The 23,163-nt window shown below is 40.5% G+C and overlaps 1 protein-coding gene across 1 annotated transcript in view; it reads right to left on the minus strand.

Annotated features, from left to right (window-relative positions):
• The window catches only part of FGGY (FGGY carbohydrate kinase domain containing), a 52,447-nt gene that overhangs the window by 16,129 nt on the left and 13,155 nt on the right, over window positions 1–23,163 (minus strand). The window contains exons 4-7 of the mRNA XM_010023339.1: window positions 20,828–20,975; window positions 19,179–19,253; window positions 15,471–15,591; window positions 12,106–12,200 (exon numbers count right to left, since the gene is read on the minus strand). Coding sequence (XP_010021641.1) covers window positions 12,106–12,200; window positions 15,471–15,591; window positions 19,179–19,253; window positions 20,828–20,975 — 439 coding nt within the window. The remainder of the gene's footprint in view (window positions 1–12,105; window positions 12,201–15,470; window positions 15,592–19,178; window positions 19,254–20,827; window positions 20,976–23,163) is intronic.

Here is a 23,163-nt window from a genome sequence, read left to right on the forward strand (position 1 = left end):
AGGGGAAGGGGAAAGGAAAAGGTAAGAAGGAAGGGAAGAAAGAAAGGAAGAAGGAAGGGAAGAACAGAAGAATCAACAGATGAGAAAAGAAGGAAAAGTGGAAAAACAAAACAAAACAAAAAATAAACAAGAGAGGCACAAGCCATAAGGTGGCAAGAATATAAGAGGGAAGAATAAACAACATCAGAGTGGGAGCAGGGAGAGAAATGATGGGGATATCGGGGGTGCCATAAAAAAAAAGCCCCATTCTTCTCCACACCTATCTTCTTTCTCATGTTTCCTTTATTCACTTTCCATGCCTGGTTCTCCTCTGGAATGAGTGGAACTTCCATGTTCAGAAAGCCAAAAGTTTGGTATTTTGTGTCTTATGGCAAGTGTGCTGGCTATCTGGTGCTTCCCCAGGGGCAAAGTTGCACAAAGCAAATGAAAAGCAAAGCTTGCTTAGTCTGCCTTTTCATGCAATGCAAGAATCATCCCTTAGATGGGACTATTGCGAAATTAAACAACCTTGCAACCACAACCAGTAAATAATGAGTAATGTGCTTGTATACACAAAGCTTTTATACCAACCAGTCGAAGAAAGTGAGAATAGCTCATCACAAGAAGACCCCATTTACCAGAAGGGCTTCAAGCACCTTAGCATCTTTAGGGCCGTTACTCATCTCTTTCACCTAAGCTAAGTGCCAGCTTCCAACCTAGAGGCTAACACATGTCCCATTTATCTGCTGTAAGACACTTGAGCAGTGCTTCCCTCAGTCTAGTGTGAAAATACAGGATTCAATGCCTAGACTACTTCACAGAAATGAGTGATTTCATGGCAACATATAGGAAGACATTAGTCTGGGAAAATCAGGCAAAAATCAAGTCTTATCAGACATTCTGAAAGCAAAAGGAGCCTGACACATGGCTACTAGACTCAGCAGTATTTTGCTGAATATATCCAAGGTGCTTAACTCAGTCCTGAGCTACAGAGCTCACCAACTAAGGAACCTTCCAAATGCAACACATTATCATCCTCCACCCCATGTTTTTGGGTTCGGTAACGGTACAACCCTCCCCACGTATGCTTGTCATGCAGATACTCTTCAGAGGAAAAAATACTGATTAGAAATTGTTTTACTTTCCAGAATGTTTTCCCTTGGAAGGTCTACTGTGCTTCCAAAGCTCCAAAAGAAGTGCCATGGTTAGATCTAACCACTCCTCCTCAGTCTGCTTAGTGAGGAGCGCATTGCCACATCACTTTACCCTGTCCCTTGACAAAACAATGTGCTCCTATCGGATCTTCCACACCCACACTCCTCCCTAAGATTTCTACCTGGTAAAGGACTGTCTGGAAGCTGTGCAGAAAAGAGCAACACAGAGCAGGTGCTCACACAAACAGGCCCTGTATGGACCAAAATGTGTTCATGTACTGAAGGTTAGTAATGCTAAGGGAAAAGCATCCCCTAGGAGCACTACACATTGAGTACACCCCCTGTAAGTTATTCTTAGCTGAAAACTACACTTGTGAAAGACGACAATCCAACTCGGTTATGCCGCTTATACATGTTTACAAGGCAGAGCAAGATATGGGCACAGTGGTTCTCCTTATTTGTGTTCTTCTGGTGGTTTTCAACCCTCATCTGGAGGAGTATCTTTGTACAAAAATTTGCAACTTCTGCTTTTCCATGCCCACTTGGTGGTTTGCCTTTCCTCAAAAGTGACAATTATGGTCTCGCTAATCATTATGTGGACCCTTGTCCCAGTAAAACCAAAACAGAGGCATGAAGTGATTTCATGTGGATTCTCTCTGCATGTCACTGTCCAATTTCTAGTATCAAACTGTGCCTCAGAAAGGTTTAAGCACTGTGGGTGTGAATAGTTGCTTCAAAACAAGAAAGCAAACCAGGGGTGGGAAAGGTTGTTATACATCTATATCTAAGAAGCCAAGGAAACAAGAACCTATGGCTTAGCTGAGCAAAGAAAGCAGAATGAGAGCTGGATTCCAATGCTGAGGATGAGGATTGCCAGTATGCTAATAAACTGACTTCTATTGCTAATAAAACAAATAAAGGTTTTGGGATTTTCCCTCTACTATTTCAGATCCATGATTACATGAAACAGAATAAAGAAAAATGTCTTTACTGTTAACCACAATAAAATGAAATGTATTAGAAACACCCAAATAGTAAACAGAGTCCTGTTAAACTATAGAGATAGGGCAAATTTTGAGAAGCAAACCCGTCTTAGACATCTTTAGGAGAAAGGGCAATACAGTACCTTAAGTTATAAAACTCCTTCAAATATAGGGTGGCAAAAGTATGTTCTAGTGGTAGGAACTACTGGCATCAAATCCCAGAACTAAGTTATCATAATGTCCTTCAAAAAATTTATTGTGAAAAACCTTCAAGCATTTCAGACAGCTAATGCTGTGACTCTACATGCTTGTGCTCTGCCACAGAACAGTCTGATCCCCTGGGCTGACATAGCAAGAGTGCAAATCCCAGATGGAAAATTAATCTCACAATGTAGCCAGATTGAGTTTCCAATTCTCCAGTGCATAACTTGAAGGTTGCTCTGCTCAGCTGCTGAAGAGGTGAGGGCAGAGAGACTTTAACTTATGTGACACCCAGAACATCATTTAAACAAGACACGCTCCGAAAAGGACCTTATTGGCCACTGACAGTTACAAAGGATCCATGGTATCCTGCTTTTTACTCATCCTTCCTATAAAATATTGCTATCACACTTTTCCCTGCTTAAATGGCCTGGACAGAAGGGGAGTCTCAAGGTCCAAATGACTTCAGCTATGTCTCTGAGTTTGTGGGTAAAATCTCTCCTTAAAATAGAAAGGAGATGGATCACAGTACATTTTAAAGAAAGTATCTATCTATTATGAAGACACATTTATGGTTTCCTCATATTTATGGTTTTCCTCAAGAAAAGACAGGGCCAGCAAGCTCGAAAAGCTGTGAAGTTGTGATATTATTAAACTGATCTTATTCTTAGTCTGCTTGAAAAGAACAAAATAAACTAATTGTTCCTTTCCTTAGACAAACTCCACCGTGGTCATTTCATGGTTGGTTACAAAAATCTCCAGCAGCAGAACCTGATCTATTCTAGGCTGCATATTTTCTCCTGCTTGCCAGGTCTTGGGCTTACCGACAGATGAGAAGAATACCATTGGTTTAGTAAGAGTCTCGACTTTGCAGATTAACAAAGCACTTAAATCTTTTTCTTTGCCAACATCAGCTGATGTGAGTTTATTAAAGGCTAAAAGACATGACAATATATGTGTTAAGCCTACAGACAGACGAGATTATGTTTATATACATATGGTTGCTTCTAACAGGGTAATCGGGTGTGTGCACGCAAGATAGAAAACTCAGGTGAGGTCAATGGAGCTCTGCCAATGCACAAAGCCAGCTACACCTTCAGCATAAAGACAGAGGATTAAATAGATTTCTTTCATCATTTGAGCAGCTGAGAGGTCTTCATTACCTCTTCAGTCCAGCCTTGTAAATGTGAAAAATAAGTCATAAAATCTTCATCACCACTCTCAGACAGAAACAATAAACTGGAAAGTCACATTGATAGCCCAATACACAGTGCCCTGTCTCCTTCCACTGATGTCCAAATAAAAGGCCATGTTTCATTTCATTAGTGTGGTATTTCCTTAAACCACCGACTTTTCTAAAAGTAACATGGCCACATCTTTAAGTGCTGGATTTCTGAGATTATAATAATGCCTCCAACATTCATACTTCTGTGCCAAATACTCAGCTATTATAAATGGGCAGTTCTGTTATGGCCAGTGTATTACACTGAGTTGTAATACATTTGCAATATACAAAGGCAGCTGCAGCTGCCTTTCCTTGTCATTAAAGAGTTACTGAGAAATTCCAAATCTGAACATTTGTGGACTGGATGACATTTAAAATGGACCATGCTAAGTCTCCACAAAAGGCTAGCACTTAACAAAAGACACTGCCTTTGTATCCTACTACCTACAGCATCCTCAACTTGTTTCTGAATGGGTAATAATATGACCCAATGGCAAGAGCTCTAGTAGCCTTTATCATTTCGAGGTGTGCCATTTACCAATGCGTGTGAGATTCCTGTTTGGGCTTGGATCCAGCAAAGTACTTCAGCACATGGGCAGCCCTGCTTATCTTCAGCTGAGCTCCTTGCCTACTTGAAACTGAGATGATGTACCTAAGTGCTTGATTGGATCAGGGCACCGGAGTAAACTGGTGTCACTCCTCTGAAATCCTGGAGCAATTGCTGATTCGCACTAACTGAGAATTCTGGATTATGATTATGGACTAAGATCATCTGTCATTTCAGTAGCTATATGACCTGCTACAACAAACTTTGACATTTTCTCAGACAAGTTTTTACCTGTAATAATTTCAAGTGATATAAACCAACTACAAATCATCTAATGTGACAATGAACCAAACACTGCTGTGCAGCACGTACTAATCTGATAATACATCAAATGTATGACAACATATAGCATTAGACATTGCACTCCACCAAGAACATTTAACAGCAGCAGAGGTATTTCTCTCAACTCCAATATAAAAGGCAGCCAGCGGGATGATATCAAATGATGGCAGCTCCGCTTCTCATAAAAAGACCTTGGGGACTCCAAGGAGATTTGTGTATCTGCACTTCAACAGCATAGCGATGTGGAAATGTTAAAGTTAGTAGAGCAAACAGTCCTCAAATGAGAAGGGCAACAGATGTCAACCAGTATCGCATGTCAGTAAACAGCAACAAGACAGAGGGTACTTTTCTTAGCACTTTTGTGAAAGCATCGTGCTATCAGCTCCAGCCACATCTCAGCTGTTTGACTCTCTGTGTGTGATTTAACTCCCACCAAGAGAGGATCTCCAACCACATGGAAATACTGCCCACTGAAGTCAGCTGAAAGAAAGTAGAAATGCTTCTGTATATTTATTGTGGCTTGAAAAGTAGAAAAAAATAAAGAATCACACTCTCGACCTGATTGAAAGCTCATTCTGTGCTTGGCAGAGACAGACAAGCATTTACATTTACAGCTTTAATACAGAAAGATCATCCTTAGGGCAAAAGAGCAGTTGTGATTCATCAGCTTTTTACCCTTACTGCAGAAACTTCTGACAGTAAGGCCAAAATATGCTAACTAAAAAGGCACTCTTTGTACCATAAACACTAGGCCACAAGGAACTGGACAGTGGCCATCAAATCACTGCCTTTTAATTTTTCTCTCTCATCTATATTTCTCTAAAGATTTCTGGTAAGAAGGCAGCTGACTCTATACAAAAACCAGAGGCATTGCCAGTATCTTGGTGGTTTCATGCATGCCATTTTGAATCTAACTTTATTACACAAGGGGGAAAAAAAAACAGCTTTCATTTAGGCAAAGATGGATTTCAGTGTGAAAACACCAAGGAAGGAGGTAAAGGGATAGAGTTCTTGTACTGCTGAGCTACTGCTTTGAGTCCAGGCCTGGTTACCTACAAATATACTCCACCAGCCAGCAAATCATCTTAGCTGCTTATGTGGAAAACAGATTGGTTCTCAGCAAGCAGTAGAGTCCACATCACAAACTGCTGTGACATCCCTTGATAGCTTTGCTGCCAGTCATAAGGGAGAGAACAACGAATGAATGGGCTGTGAAGATTTAGCTCTTTTCACCACTGGAATACTGTCTCTAACAGTAGACACAGAAGCTGTGCACTGAAAAATAAAGTATTTCTTTTACGGAGCACAGGTCTTGTCAATGAGCCTGATCATATACAACCCAGGAAGGAATTTCTTTAGAACTCACTTAGATGAGAGGCCATTCCCAGCCAATAGCCTTGCCCAAGGCTGGTCTCCACTAAACCTTGGGCTCAAACTCTGCATGTACAGATTGGGAGCTTTTGAAGAAAAGGAAGGCAAGATCACAGCATCACAACACACTCCTTGTGGACAGTACGGTGCCTAAGAAAAACCATGTACTTCCTCTGCCTTTCCAAAATCATCTGATTAAGGCAACAGGAGGAAAAAAACCCTATCCCAACAGGAAGGCCTTTACTAAAAGGTGCATTAATTGGGTAAGGCAAGCCAACGAAATGATTAATTTGCTGCTCTCCTTCACTACGATGTTTACACAAGTTGATTATAGCACTTAATTACTAATTCAGCCTCCTCAAACCAAGAGTGCTTTACATTTTTAATGAGATGAGAGAAGGCAACATTCCCTAACTCAACAGGGAGAAGTCATTTTATTTCCTCTTTTGATTTCCCAAGTTATTACCATTTCTAAGGAAAAAACTATCCCCTCCCTGATCTTTCACTCAGTTCTTGCTTTTGAAAATATGGAAATGAACAAGACACTTGTATTAATTTCAATCCAGGACCTGACAGGTAATGCTTTGGAAGAGGAATAGAGGATCAGACCATAAACTGAAGCATGTCCATTGAAATAAGTGAAACAGAATTACACCAGAGACTGCCTGATCCAGAAATGGAAAGAGTCTAATCCCTTCCAGTTCTGTCAGCAAAACTATTGAACATGCCCCAGTACTATTTATGGGTGTTCTTACAAAACGTTGTCTCTACACAACTGCCAGTTGGTCCATTACCAAGGTTGTGGACTAACTGTTGTGCTAAAGAACTTCTTTACATTCATGGTAGTCTGTAACATTTTCATTGTCAAGAGGTGAATACTCTGCAGATCGCATGGTCTTCCCGGCTGATCTCTATAAAACTTGTGTTGGTGGGTTTTGTTAATTGATTTTATCCTTTATGCTAAACCACCCAAAAGCTTCTTTAGACAACTGAGAGATGTTCATTACACTAAGTATAACCAAGCAGTGCACAAACAAAACTCCTCTGAGTTTCTTCAGTCCAGTGAATCATTTCCTCTGCACCATCACAGCTTCAAACCCCTTCTGCGACATATCTCCCTCATAGTTATGGACTTGGTGCCTGTTATCCTGAACGTGAGCCAGGAGACCATGATCCACACAGCTTCTAGGGCAGCTTCCAGGGATGCGAAGTGTACCTAAGGGGCACTTCACTTGCTCAACTGCTACTGCTGCTAAATAATTCAGCTAATCCACATTAGGTAATTGCCTAACACCTCTTTCTACAGAATCCAGCTCATTTTTATACACCTCCAATCTGCTTCAGAAAAACAACTAAAAAGCTTCCCCCCAACCCCCTTATCTTTTTGCAGGACATACCCCTAACTTGCGTAACAACCAAAACTAACAAAGACAAGGCTACACCTACCTTAAAAGTCCATTTTATACCAGAAAACTCTTATAACTATGTAGACTCTAAGCTCTAGGTCAATGTTTCACACCAAAAATGATCACAAAAAGTTACCAGTATAATGTGTTCTAGTAAATCATACAAAGTTTCTCCTCTTCCACATTGGCCAGTAACAATGACCCGCATTAAGATAGCAAACCTAAAATAAATCTGGTAATTTGGTTTCATCCAGGGAATTTTATTAATTGGTTTAATATGCAATTAAGGAGTAGTCAGTGGGCTGCAGGATTTTATAAGGTAATAATGCTGTTCCCTGGTGTAGGGCTTTGTCCCGTAGAGTAGGCTATCCACAAAAAAAAGAGCTGGACGGCTGCCAAATCAAACAGCACCTTCTTCCCATTTTCAATTACGTACCAGCGAGGGAGAGTAACGAGGATACACTGGAAACTTTGACATTTATTTATTGAACATTTTTCCTGAGAAGGAATTGCTGGCTTGCGAAACCGGAAACTATATTTTTACTATAGAAACAATCGCAGGGAAAACCAGGATCCTGCTGCTCAGCATGAAAGGAATGGCTAGAACCAATCAATTGACCCATCGAAGCCAGCAATGTTGAGGTGATTTCATTCTATGCAGCATGTATGTCAAAAATCCAAATCCCTATAATACAGTGTGTATTTCAGAAACCCTTATGTTACACTGCTTTACAGAGCGGCGTCTCCCGTGACCCAGCCAGGCTGTGTCCCACTCACCAGCACAGCAATCTAGATGCAACAGAACCACTTTAAAGGGTGTAACGTTTGTAGGGGCAAATTAAATGATAACCCAAACTGCAAGAAGAAAGTCAGACTTTTTCCCCTTCCCAAAGATTCTAGAGACTAAACCAAAAGATGGAATGGGGAAGAACTGACCACACTGCATGTTCTTTTTGCTTTTTGGATAGAGTAATTGTTTTAATTCAGTTTTACCACAGAGGAGAAAAATGCAGGCAAAGTAAATGAAGAGGAAAATAGGGAAGTCAACATTCTTTGAAGCAACAACATATGGTGACCAGGCATGAGAGATGGAGGTTATAAATCTCTCCTTGATAGAAATACCTAAAGATGAAATTGCAGCTTCAAGGGGCTTGAGCTTTTAAATCCACACTAGAATCCTGAAAATTAACCTGTATGGTTACAAATTTTGCCATAACCTTCATTTCCAGTGCTTCTTTGTAAAGGCTCAGCACTCTGAGAGTTTTGGTACTAATACAGATGTGGTCAACAGAAAGCATGAAAACCTTTGCTCCATGAATCACTCCAAATGCAAATAAAATGTCATGAAAATGAAGAATTAGAACAAAACGCTGCATTCTGCAAACAGTCACTGCTGTAGTACAGAAAGGGAAAAGAGGTACATTGATTCTTGCTTCTTTGTGAGCAGAAACTTCTTTAGGGATACCAAAGAATGGAGGAAAAGCTCTTTACTGTTCCAGCCACTATGACCAACTGCCCAAGAAAGTAAAGGGTGAGAATCCTGCTGTCTCACAAACACTTCTGATGAGGTTCATCATACAATGATATGTAGGTAAGCAAGCCAAATCCCAGTGAGGGAATGCCACAGGACTAAGCATCAGAACAATATAGCAGTATGAGAGTAACAGCAATCCCCACAGCCACGTCCTTTACCCCTAAGGAAATATGATCCAATTCCAATGCATTTCTTAACTGTTAAGCTAAATAAAGCCTAACTCTAGTTATGATATAAGGTTACCATAGAGTTGGGTCTTCTGCTGAAAAGCAATGCCCTGGCAGATTTTGAGGACCATGTGTCCACATTTCTGAGTGAAGAGCAGACTGCTGGAGCACTGGCTCTGATTTGGTTGCCCCATGTCTCAAAACCCCCTGCTGACAGAATGCACAAGCAGGTCACCTCTAACATGCGATGCATGTTACCTCCCAGAAGCATCACATCTAGCATGTAGACCAGCTCACCAGCTCCCTGAAGCATCACTCACCGTGCATATACTACGTAGCACACATGCACATACTTCCATATGAGTTCCCTGCTGCTGCTTATCACTAGTAGGTTTCATGTGTCTGTTCAGCAGCCAGTCCTTTTGCCCTTTCAAGTTGTTAAAGCTGGACTAAAATTATCAGAAGCGATTTGGAGGGATCCTGGCTTTGGGTGCTGTTTCCAAGCTGTCCTAAAGATGCTTGAGTTTTAGAAAAGGGAGAACAGACAACCCATGAAAACCAGATAGGTTTGAAGCATTTTGATTTTAACATTGCATGGAAATGACCAAAAATCATTCTGAGAAATGTGACCAGTCACTGGGACAAACACAGTAAAAATTCCCCTTCAAACAACTATAGACGTAAGGGAAGAGGTTACTGGTAAAAAACCCCACAATGTTCTCCTTTACTGAGCAAACAAAGAACTTTGGAAGGCACAATAATTAATCACAAACCATCTATTATAGGACAGGTAATAACCTCTATTATTTCCAAAGACTACAACAATGCTGAATGTTTTCAGCAGCATCTCTAAGAAAGGTTTGGTTTGGAAGGTATGTTAGCAGAAAAATAAATGGAAAAGAAGGCCACTGAACTCAATGCTACATATGCATTTATGCCTCCCCACCCCCAAAAGACATCTATTTCTTTAAACTTTCTTGTTTCTTGATCCCATGTAGCTGAATTCTTTATTTTTACACAATTTTCTGCAACTGGTGCATAGGTGGCATCTCTTTAATGACAATCATCTTCTGAACACACACTAAGCCAAAACACTTCGGTGGGTGGTTTCTTCACGCTGCCAGATGTGTTGTGGCTTCCTGCACAGGATTCAGGGCCTCACCTGGCTCCCAGTGATCACCACAGGCAGTACGATAGAAAGAAACAAGCTACAGATACCCAGTGGGATGTATAATAGCAGTAGTTTCCAGACTACTTTCCCTTGCTCTGTTTTAGAGACATCCCAAGGAATCTCATGGGCTTGGCCTGTAACTCAGTGAAACAAAAGGAAAGTCTCCTGCTGACTGGAACCAGACCTTACACAAGTAGCTGCTGAAGCACTGAAAAAGGCAGAGACTGCATTTGGGAAACCAGACTCCTTATGCAGTGCTGAGGCACTGGATTGCAATTTGTACTTTTTCTTTATGTACTGGTATTAACTTATTTGATTCAAGCAGGAATGGGAAGGGAGTATAAAGAGTCACGCAGTCCTACACCCCATGGTCACAGGTAAACCCTTAGAAGTTTACTCCAGCGAGACCTTCAGAACTGCGCTGTACTTATGAGAACCCAAACCCATTCTGATAACCAAAGAGGCAGGTACATCCTGACCTATCGTAACAGTAAAAGAGCAAACACTTTTCCAATTAAAATGTCTGTGACAAGGCTGGTTCAGAGGATCCAGTTTCACTGAACAAGATTTCTGAGGGAGTGTGCTATGCAGACAGACATACATTTATATGGATGTACGTACAAAATAATATACATGTGTGTTCTGCCACTGTTGGATATGCTTCTGAAATACGTTTATATAAAAAGGCAGAGTTAAAAACTGAAGGTAAATGAATACACCAAAATGATATAAAAACACATCACAGAAAATGTCACAGCATTAGATTTTTCTAATGGTCGTGAAGACAGACTTCATAAAACCAGTTTTGAGATGTTCAGTTATTGCATAGTAGTGGAAAACATTTTAAACTTGGAATGAAACATCTGTGTATTTGAAGGCAGAAGATTAACAGAGAGTAAGAATTCAACACGAAGTCCTGCCACCAAAAGTCGCTACTGAAATTCCATTTATCAAAACAAGTTCTCCTGGCAAGCAGTGAAACTATTAAATACAGCTATGGATATATTGTATTATACATTTGTTGCAATGGCATTAATGGAAAAATTCCTATGAAAGGAAACTGATCTTCCTGCAAACCTAAGCAGCACTGGAGGATATTCACATTTGGAAATTTCACATTTGGAAAAATGCCAAACATGGCCCAGTCCCTCAGCTCCTGTTGAGCTGCTCCAGTGCAACTGCATCAATTGAACAAGGTTGGGAAGCTGACCTCCCTATACAGGAAATACACTCGGATAGGTGTTTTGTGCAAAATCTCATCTACAAGTATCCGTGTTATAGAGAAAAGTGTATGTAGGGACCATCCTCATAAGGAATTGCGTCCAGCTGGATGCAGGGTACTCTTTAGCGTCCTTGTGTAGCATGAGGAGAGGACATCTCATTCTAGGGGAATTACTAAATGGAAAACAGATTAGATTTGGGATATTCAGACCCTTCCTCTGGTTTGTCTATCCTATTGTTGTTTATATAAACGCAGCTAAGTCACGCTCTGGCTGATCCACTGAACTTAAAAGCCTTACTGCTACTTTTGCAACTGTTAGTGGATTGAAATAACATGAATAAACATGAAGTTCCATCCTCATTATTAACTGCATTCACTATGGACAAGACAAAAGTATAGGTGTGTCGGTTTTTACTGCATAAATAGTGCTATTTTGTTTCTTAGGTTTAACATTCCTCAGCATGAAGAAAGGAAAGTAGGACAAATATAACTTGAGATGAAAGCGTGACCTTCTTGCAGGATCAGAGCCCTGCCAGATTTCCTTTTTGCCTGTAAAATTGCATGGCCTAACTTCATACACAGAAGCTTTTACCTGCATGTCCCTACAGTCAAAAGACAAATGAACCTCCAACACACATACAGAGTTAAAAAAAGGGTAGAGAGAAAGCAATGCTGGCTCTTGTCCGGCTGCGCAGAAGGTACAGACTTTTCCACTTGAATTAAAGTCTGTGCATGGTGCCAAATGTCAAAGTGTAAAACACATTAAAACTGGGGGGAAAAACCAATAATCGGGTTCTGCATACCTGTATAGATGCAAAATCCCCAGAAGCACAGGCTCCAAGAATAGCAGCACCCACCAAAACAGACTCCACTTCTTTGGACAGGACAACAGGCTTGCCTGTACAAGACAAGGCCAGGCCTCTGTTAGAAAGAATACAGCAGTAATGCCCTAGCAGCACAATAAGTAATTAAAGCAAAAAAAGACAAAGAATAAAGGAATCAAAAAGGACTTGAAAACCATGTTCACATCCTCCGTTTGGAGCTTCAGTCCATATAGGTTAATGTAAATCTCTCTGCTCTGTGGTTCCAGGCTCCAAGAAAAAAGCAGAATTTAAATAGAACAATTTCAGCAAACTACTAATGCAGAACATGAAGCATACAAAGAACAACCCCCCAGATCATTGACATTAGCTATTTATCTCAAAGGGCTTGGTATAAACCTGTTTACCCACACCCTCCAAACCCACGTGCCTATTAAAAGCAGAGCTGGAGGGGAAAACAGGGTGGTATCTGTTTGTTTCTTTTGCAAAGAACAAAATCCCCAGATTGTTTCTGTTTGTTTTTTAAATATATAGCCAAGAAAGGCAGTCTGGTTTTGCTGGAAGCCATGAAAATATGACTAGTAAACTCTCAGAAGCTATGTATGAAATAATAAGAGAAATCTTGTCTCCCAAATTGTGCTCGAAAACAAGATTAAAACACTGGAAAACAAACAAACAAACTCAATATATATTCTGAAATACAGTTAAAAATTATTGCTTTGTTGCCCATGGGTACTATCATGAACACACTTCCCTCTGGTTCACACAAAGTTTTCTAAGACACACTATTGGTGTAAAAACAGCAGGAAAAAGCCTAATCAAATAAAAAATCATTTATTTCTTAATAACCTTTCACAATTCTCCTTAGAAAGCTAAACCAATAGCGTAAGTCTAAATGCTTTTCTAGCTGTACTTTAGATGCTTATCCTCACTAAGCCAGAAAATAGAACATTCCTCCAGTGTTCGGCACATGTTTGAATTTCCATTATTGAGATAATTTCAGGCAGTGAATGAGGATGTAAACACAGCAATGGGGGGAGTGAACAGCCTTAATGTTATACCCCCAAAATCGTTGCTCCTGAGGGCCAACATTAAGATTAGAAGAGGCTGCAATCTGGAGGAAGATCTCAAGTGAAGCACGAACGACTTCTACAGAGGGAAAGGCACATGCACACTTCTCAAAAGGAGAACTAAAATTATTAATACAAGAAACAATTGTTGATACAAAGCGAACTCACTTTCTACCCCAGGCATACAGGAACATCGTGCTAACTTTGCAGTAAAAAGCTCCTTACAACCATCTTTCAGTGAGGGACATAAAGGTGCCACAGGGGTTATTATGCCATTTCTACCTACAATTAGCACAGGCAAAGTGATGGGGACAGAAAGTGGATACCAGGAGACCTTGTTGTTTGATTGCTGGAATGACTATTAACAGTGAAACTAGTGTAATTACAGCACCCCTTCAATTTTTGTGACCAAACAAATCCAACTTAAAAACATGAGTGCAGGATCAGTCACCTCAGCATTCCTCCAGTTCAGACAGAGCACAGCTCAGGACTTGGGTCAGCTTGGAAGAGAACAATCTAAAACTGAAGCTAAGAGCTCCGTGGCTGGCTGCCAGGCATTGAGGCAGTAAGCAATTTCCAGCGTGCTCTAAAATTTGCTGCACATTTCCTGCATCATCAGAATGAATACCGAATTCTTACCAGGCAAACAAAAAGATCAAGATACTTTTTAAGTGCCCTGCGAAATTATCTATTGGATGTCTGCATGGCTGAGTCATGGGCATTTGCAGCTAACAATAATATATTCAGATTTTTTTCTTTTGGGGAAAGAATGGGGGATTGATCCTGGAATGTTAGTTATTTTATCTGATAGGCTCTAATGAGTTCAACATAACTAAGAGCATTTCAGTTAGATGAACTCTGACATCCCTTGTCAGTCACTGATTTTACAAATGGGGGAGAACTCCAGACTGCAAAAAGGCCTTTTTGTACTGAATTGTACTTGGCCATTAGTTACAGTCAAAGAACTTCTGATTACATTTTAATCAGAATACCTTTTCACAGATCTTTTATTTCACACATCGTGACCCAGCATCCCAACTCTACACGTAGCTGAAATTCACCTAAAACAGTTGAGTTATACAGGGAAAAGCACAGACTTGACAACATTATTTTTCACAAACCTGAAGTGTCACTCGATTACAATGTATTTTGTGAATTTTAAAGTCAACAGGCATTATGCTTTTTGCTTCTCTATTTCTGTTTTCATCTCAGGTAAGTCCATAAAGCATTATTTTTATCTTTCCTCCTGCATCAAGGTTATGAAGTGTGGTTCGATGTTAGGGTAAACCAGATCTCCAGACCAAATGCCCTAAATCTCAGCCTTAAGCTTTATTCATGACAGCTCAAGTGGCCTTCATTTGTCATATACTCAAAACACACATCATTCAAAGTTGCTCTGAAGTCCTTTACACTAAATTTTGGGGAGGTTTGCCACATTTTTAAAAGTATATTCAACTGACTCCCAGGTGTGCTGAGATGTCCAACACACACAAGCTTAAGGGAGACCAAGCCTGAGACTTCCTCTTGTGATGAACCACACACCCAGGACCTTCCACCCATCAGGAATTCTACAAAACCAAATGCAACACCATGCAGGAGCAAGAATCCAGGAATTGTGGCCTAACCTCTATTAATAATACAGACATGGAAGCAATTTGGAAAGGAATTGTTCTATAGAATGGATACAATGCCCAGCATGAGCAGGAAGTGTCAGAACTCCAACAGAATTCAGACAGGATGAAGCTAATAGAGGTTCTAATAAAACACAACTTACACAAACCATGCTTACAAAACGCAGTGGGCATTATTCTCATCTAACTTCTTGGAATCTGACCGAACGGAATAATTTCTACAGAAAATTTCAAATTATTTTTTAAAAATCTGATAGTGACAAACATCTCTGACATAATTCATACAGATTGGGTTTATACAAGCACAGAGGTTTTATGTTTGTTCTTAAAAACCCTGTAAGTCTAAGACCCTTAGATCAGAAATCAATTTAAACTGATGGGAATCAAGCTGGAAATCAAGCTGGAGGTATCCCCTGAAGCCTGTTTTCAAACAATAGGAAGTATGGAGCTTTGTTTGCACTGCATCTCTGTCTTATTCAAATATCCCTAAATTTCAGGAAATTCAGTCTTGCAAGAAGTAACATTTCTTTCCACACTTTTTGGCCAACCAGCAAAATACAGCTCTATATAAAGAGAGTCTTTATTTTTCCAAAGACAAAGTATTTAGTCACCTAAAATGGTTTACACTCCTTTCCCTCTAACTTACCAGTAATGTCAGCGTGCATCTGCACAAAGAGAGGGTTCTTGCTCAGCCCACCGCACAGGAACAGTGTGTTGATATGATGCCCTGCAGCCTGCATAGTTTCCAAAATATGTCTTGTTCCTAACTTCAGAAAGGGGAAAAAAAAACAACAAAAAGAAACCAGATGAGCACAGGAGAGCAGGCACAGGAGCAGATCTTTAAGCTCGATTTGCTATAAAGAATGATACTATTAACTGCCCCTACCAGTAACCAGAGGGCTGGGAACAGACCTGCAGGGCTATGGCCTCTGCTTAGCTTCCAGCCAGGAACAGGCATTGTAATTAAGAAGGAGAAAAATCAAATGGATGGCAGAAAGAATTGGGAAGTACATGGGCACAGCACATTGCAGGAAACATCCTGGGGCTGGCTGAAGGAGTGGAGACCTACCAGTACACAGTAACACAGGGAAACAGGGCTTGCAGGGAAGTACTGACAAAGGTGAAGGCAGGGATGATAAGAAAACACAGAAACGGGCACCAGGAAGAACTGGTGGCACTGATAAGCAGCTGTTTTGACCAAGCACAGCAGAGTAGGGAAAACATTTCCACATCCAGAACTAAAACGTACCTGGCAAAGACATCCCCAGCAAAACCTTCTATTTACTTGGCATAAGAGTATCTGAAAATAACTCTCGGTAAAGCGATTCTAATTCTGAAGCCAAACAGCCAAACAGAACCAAAAAAAAGGAGCAAATAAAACCCTGTCTTTTCAGCAAAAAAGGAAAACCTGAAGAATTTTGTATTGGCTTGACTATTTCTCTTGGCCTTTGCCCTGTGCAAAACAAAATGTTCCATTTTATGTCTGGATTAATTGAAACATCTAAAATGTAGGCATATTTTTAAACTTCTCATTTACAGTCTCCATTCTGAGAAACCCTAATTAGAACAGCTCAGTGTTCCGTTCTGTGAATGATGAAAGCAAGCACTTTACCATTTTACAGCAATCTTTTCTCTTTCTGTTTGCTTTGCTTGTCTCCAACTACTCACCCAAATCAACCTTCTCCCTCTTTCCTCTTGCAAGAACATTTTCCATTTCTTTGACAAACTATTAGTCCAGAAATAATTCCCAGCTCTTTATAATACCTTGGAAGTTAATTTTGAAGCTCAGACTTGACAAAATGCCAAATTCCAGCCAAAATTTTGCCCAGGCTGACTCTTTGTAGGGAGGTTCCCCACAAAACACGATCTGGTCAAAGTTTTCACCAACAGTCGTGTAAGCTTTCCTTACGCTACGCTGCAGGTTCATTACAAGGTCTGCAGCCTGCAATAAACCCCTCTTCAAATAAAACTACTGGAACTTGAAGCGAGCAGAGTTTCATCAGACTGGAGACATTCACTATGAATGACTGGCACCATTCTGGAGAGGCCTTCAAATATGTTTTGGTTTCTCAGGCAAGCGGTTAGGAGGAACTTTAGCAGCCGCAACAGCAGCTGACTAAATCCATCACTTCCCTATTGACACAGAGGGCTAATTTCCAAATCACACAGCCACCATTTTAATTATGGAAAAATAAACTGCTCCAAAAAGAGCCTGTCTCCACCGAATGGGCTTGACAGCCACAATTATATCTCTGATCATGTTCTCATCCGTCTTAACTGTTGCATCGCATTTGGCAATGAATGGTTAAAAGGATATTCTCTTCCCCTGCTTCTGAAATTCAAATTTATTAACAACTTCTCTCCCAACACACACACGTCAAAGACCCTTAGAAAGAACATGCTGTGAAAATGATTTTGTGTTTACCTGCCTGGAAAATTGTATTCACATCACAATTTAAATTAAAGCCAGACTTATTTCACTGGGGGGGGACGACACACACACTAATTTAATCCTGGATTGGAGAAAATGCAAATTGAGGGGCTTCAAATGCAAATGGTATATAAAAAGAAAAAAGCGTCTCCTGCTGAAAACATTCTGTGGGCAGGCCTGAACCTTTTACAACACTTCTGCTTAGGTTTAAGTTTTATCTTGCACCCACTGAAGACATTCCATGGTACAGGATTGGGGCTGAACTAGAACTGTTTCCTTCCACGAAAGTGAAGCTAAAATTGGGAGTGACAGAGTATAGGAGGAAAATTAAATTTCCTAGGTGTCACGTTAGCAATGAGTAAATATATTGAGTCAAACCCGAGCCTACTCTGTCTGCTTTTTAGTTACTGTTTCAATAGTGCTTTAGGAAAAATGAACTTCCATTAACTTAGAGTGAAAGAAAACCACGGGATGGCCTTTTGATACTACATCTCGGCATCAGCACAATCAGCTATCAAAAAGATGCTGAATTTAGTGTCCAACACCGTGTTTGTGTTTTACAATAAAATCAGAGTCGTATCATATAGTGAGATAATAGGTGACTTTCCCAGGATTTCCAGCAGGGAACGTTTCCACTTCGTTAGCACCATATAATAACGGAGGCACCTGTTCCACACTGGAAAGTTTCTTTCAGGGGCAGTATCAGTCTCTGGCATTGTTTAAATTCTCCTAGACATTCTTATGGAAATGGTGGGATTATACGGAAGCATCAGGTATAACCAAGCCACATTCATCTTCAAAAGGATCCAAACTCACAACAATGAATTCCAGGCTGGGGTGAAGTTATTTGCTGAAGAAGGAGGGTTAATGCAGAAGATGTACAATTCACAGTGAATTTACAGCAGCCACCCACCCTCTCTATCCCAGATGGCTGACCCAGCCTAGCAAAGTTGTTGTTTAACCAGTAGAGGAGGTTGGAAGTTTTCCAAGTGAACAGAGTTTTGTCAGGAAAACTCCCCAATTCATCAAACTGTTAATGTTTTGCAAAAACACCTCAAGTTCAACAGAGTTAGGAAAGAAAAAAAGAAGAAATCACAAAAAAAGATGTCAAAGAAATGTGGATTTCAGTCACCAAATGCCTGGGGAAAGCACACCCCATTGAAAATACCCTGCGCCAGTTTTCAAAACAACTTCTTAGACCCAGGTTTTCACTTCCAAATACAACTTCTTGTGAACGGGAAATCCTGGGTCTGAGAGAAAATTAGGGCAGAAACAAAAGTATTCCAATAAAATTACCCATTTCTGGATGTTAGCAAACATCCAGGACATTTCACGGAGTCTCCCTGTCTGCCTTTACAGAAACACAGCACAGGCTGGAAACGCTGCACGGGAGACAAGTGCCCGCCCTGCAGCAGGGAAATCGGGGAGCAGTGAGATTTGGTCTGCTCAGTCTGCAGCCTTGTGAACTGAATCACAGCCCCACTCCGACCCGCTGGGGTATGGAGCTGTGACTCATCTAACAGGGGAAATCCATGGATTCAGGAACAATCTGAAGCTGAGGCATTTTAGGGGAGCGCAAGTTCCTTCATACAATTGCCAAAGGTATTTTTCCCCCCACTCTCTTAGATTCTCTCTAGACAGCCCATGATGTTAACACTGCCCCATGCAGTATCAGCCTCCTCCCTCTCATCTGCAGTACAGGCAAAGCTCCACTTACAACATTCCACAAGAAAACTTTTTAGGGGACATTATCCTACAGTTGGGAGTTGTCACCAAGGTGGGTAAATAAGATCTTGCTCCTTTAAGAAGTCCATTAAGTGAATTCATCTATTATTAGAGATCTGTTTAGCAGAAGGGAATGATCAGTCTGCCACAGAACATGAGACAATTCATTTATTCTTTTATGCACTTAAAATGGCTTACAGCAATGGCTTGAATCGTGGCCAAGTAGATAAGGGCAAGTTCATCCAGACCCTGAGACAATGTTAGTCCAACAACCTGTGCAAAGATCAAAAAGAAAATGTACAAATCCAGCCAAAGGAAAAAATCTACTATTTTCTATGGTTTCTTGTTGTAACAAGTTTTAAGTGCTAATTCTAAGCCTTACTTTTGTGAGCTGTACACATAATGTTATGTTAAACGCGTTATTCCTGATCTGGGGAAGAACCACGTAAATTGTTCTTGCCCTTGCAAAGAAATAAAGAACAAACAGAATATTGTTCAGGATTAGAGATAGATTAACTCTGACAGTTTTATGTTATGACTCAGATATTGCTCGTGAATGTATTTAATGTAATAATATGAAAATGCTATTACATAAAAATAACTTTTTAAAAGCATTTCTCCCCCTCCCTTCCAAGCACCCTAACACTGAAACACGATTAATAATTAAAGACTGTATCTTAACCTCCTTTACTCTGACATAAATCAATACTGCACTGTAGTTACTCTGGATTAGTATCAGCATAGGCGAGACCTGAATGCAGCCGTAACTGTGGCAGTAAAAACGTGTGGCTATTACCAGTATTTGCATACAGCCATCAGACCAAAGAAAGTCTGATTCTGCTGCAGCATGTAAATCTTTCATAAAATGATACAGGTATTATTAGGACCCAAAAATATATAAGCCTCGTTTATGGTTTAAAATGTGTTGTAGTTCTTACACCTACCCTTTTCCTATCTAAGCCTCAAATAGGTTTTGACGAGCAGCTCGAGATGCTTACTTCAAGGACGATATGCCATTTTGAAGTACAGTTTTGCATTAATCACCAGGTATTTTAATATCATCAAATTATACCTTCATGATATTCTTCTGTGACAGTTCTGCACAGTAACATCCTGGCTTGTAACCTGGCCCATCTACCACCGTGACGTTCAATGAAGAGAAACATCCAGCATTTAAAGAGGGGCTAAAAATCTCCCCAGCAGAGATTCTCTGCTCTTTCTGGTCCCAGACTACAACGCTCTGGAAATGTCTTTGTACAATATTTCAATCCCTTTCAGTTCCAAAAGCAGCAATTTTTAAACCACAAGCCAGAATCAGACCAGGTTTACCTTTGAACAAAGATGCATGAAGCAGCGCGGTTGCATATTCCCCATCATGAGAGCATCTATGTCCATTTTTAACATTAAGCAGAGAAGCTTTTCAGTGTCTGTTGAAATTTACTACTCTAACACAGCACATTTACTGAATATTTATGTTTAAATCAAGCGATCTCTCCTCGGAATATTTCATTCCTTCCCCAGATAGACAAAGTCAATGCAAAATTCAGTAGACAGGTGAGTTAACAACAGCGACGCTGCTAGTCAGTGCTCTGAAATGTGATTCCTTGGGAATGACACAGGGACACACACAACACTCCTTATACTGTTAGAAAATAAACGTGGCTGTAGTGATATCCCAAGTGCAAGGATCTCTGGTTTTCTACTGAAACATTAGAAATGCAGCAAGAAACCCAAATCCTACGGGACAGTTTAAATAGCAAAAGGAGGAGCATGCTCCCTCCAAGCTTTTTTTTTTCCCCCTTTTTCCCCCAGTATTGACCCTTTTGCAAAGACAGGCTGTTTCTTACCATGCCCTTTAGTGTCAGATCTGTTAAGGGAGATCTGTTACCATGGAAATCTGGCCAAACATGTAAATCAACAGTGAGGAAACCCACAGGCAAAGATTTCTTAATCAGATCCAGGTGACTGTTCAAGTATGTATATATACTGTGAGCACTGGAAGAAAAAACAAGTTGGATAAAGAGTGGGGGAGGTTATTCATCAAACATCAAGCATGGGTACCACCATCAAACACAGAAAAGCCATCAAAGAACAGCAAATCCCAAACCTAAAACAAAGAGGGGGGAAAAGCAGAACCGACGGCTTGTGGAGCCCACGGCACTGCAAAGTGTGGGCAGGGGGGGTGTCTATCTGCACATCCCTTCCACAGGCCATCCCAATTCCTTGATTTCTCAGGATGAGGGGAGATAATGGCAGTTTGTGATCCTGAGTGTACATTGGCTCCTGCAGGTCACTAGATGAGCCAGAGCTGTTTGGTATTTTGGGGGCTGGTGATGGTTGTCTCCAACAGATGCTGACACTGTGAAAGAGAAAGCTGAGAGAGAGGAGTCGGGAGGATTCCAGACAGGGAATGATGAAAATGAAAAATGAAAATCAAATTCCTTTGCAAATGTTTAAAAATTGCTCTGATTAATCAATAGCACCGGACTTAGAGCTTTCCCTTTTTAAACCATAATTATTTCAGTGTGTGTTATGATTAAAATGCAGCACTAAGGGTGGAGGACAGAAAGCAAGTGGCTGCTATTTTAGGGAGGAGCCGAACATGGGCCTAAATATGATTGTATCTAAGTGCAGATGCTACACCCAACGCCACAATATCCAACAGACTTTTTCCTGGACCAAGAGTAATCTTAGGATTAATGGTGAATTCTTCAGTTCTTTGGCTTGCAGTGACTCCAGTGACATTCCATTTAAAAAATGTTGCAATTATACAGTGAATATTTTTTTCAAACCCTCCTCCTATCACAAACAGATTGCTATGTATTTTTCAACTCCTTGGAAATCTCCAAGAGGGGCATTTAATTCTAGACATGTGGGTCAATAAGAGCATCTAACCCTAATTACAATTGATTAGTCATTGTCTCATCCACTGTAGACCCAAACAGCGATATTCATTTAGCCTCTACATGTATATTCAATCATGCACTAATGAGATCCCTAAGGGAATTTGGCATATGCTTTACTAGTTTGACTTCTGACCTGCTAGCAGCTGTATATTTATACTTTGCATTCAAGCATTGAGCTGCATGTTTTTTCAATTATACCTTACCATGTGTACACTATCAGAGGATATCATTCAAAATGAAGTACACTTGGAAGACATTAAAATAACCAATTTACATCATTATTCACGTACTTTAAAATGTACTTTATGTGTCTTTCTGGACCTGAATTATGATAATTTTGTAGGTCACAATCATTTTTCCCTCCTTGTTGTGAAAGTGTCCCTGTTTTCTGCATCCCTAAGGACTGCGCTGTAAGCAGTGCATGCTAAGGACAAAGTCATTTTGTTTCCAGTCTAAATGATGCCTTCACTGTAGGGAGGAAAAGAAAGGAGAGCTTCACTCAACCACAGACCCACCAGGCATCCCAGCTTCTATCTCATCTCCATCCTGCTTGATTACTCTCGCAAGGATTAGCCATTCGTGCAGCTCTGGCAGAACACAAGGACTGTACAAAAGAGGCTGAAGTTCAGCCAAATAGGCTTAAGACTCACAGAACCTTGGAATTACACTTTTTTCACACCTTTTTTTCCCCTCTACATACAGATATCGATTCGGGGCACTACATTTGGACTGAGTGACTGGTAAAAGCCTTCAAACGCTCGCCAGTTCCAGTTTCTACTGTGTTGATGTTATATGTAGTATTACACCATCAGCTCTCTGGAGCTTCTTCTATTCAGTCCTAGGAGAAGGTATCAGTAGCAGCTGGATCTGACTTGCAGACTTGAGCACAAGCTATTGCTATTAAAAAGGAACTATGTGGAGAGTGGAGAATAAGAAATCAATGCAAGTTTGGCCAGGGTTTTGTTCATCTTTGGGTCATAACCTCAGAAAGCAACAAGAGGTTGGTATTCAATGTTCAGGAATTCTGGAAGGTATCTTTCAGGAAAAAAACAAACCTAAAAATACTAGATTTATAAATCTAAAAAAGGACTCTAAAACACCTAGACATACAGAGAATTGCCAGGTATAACTGTCATATTCTGCTTGAAAGATCCCAGATCTTTATGTTACCTTGCTGATCTGATACCGTGCGTATAACCTCAATGCTTTATTCAGGAGACATCTCTTTAGAGGGGGAAATGACATCAAGAAATGTAGGAAAGGAAATCCTGTCTTAG

The sequence above is a fragment of the Nestor notabilis genome, unplaced genomic scaffold (genome assembly GCF_000696875.1).
Source record: "Nestor notabilis isolate BGI_N333 unplaced genomic scaffold, ASM69687v1 scaffold15640, whole genome shotgun sequence".
Lineage (NCBI taxonomy): Eukaryota > Metazoa > Chordata > Aves > Psittaciformes > Psittacidae > Nestor > Nestor notabilis.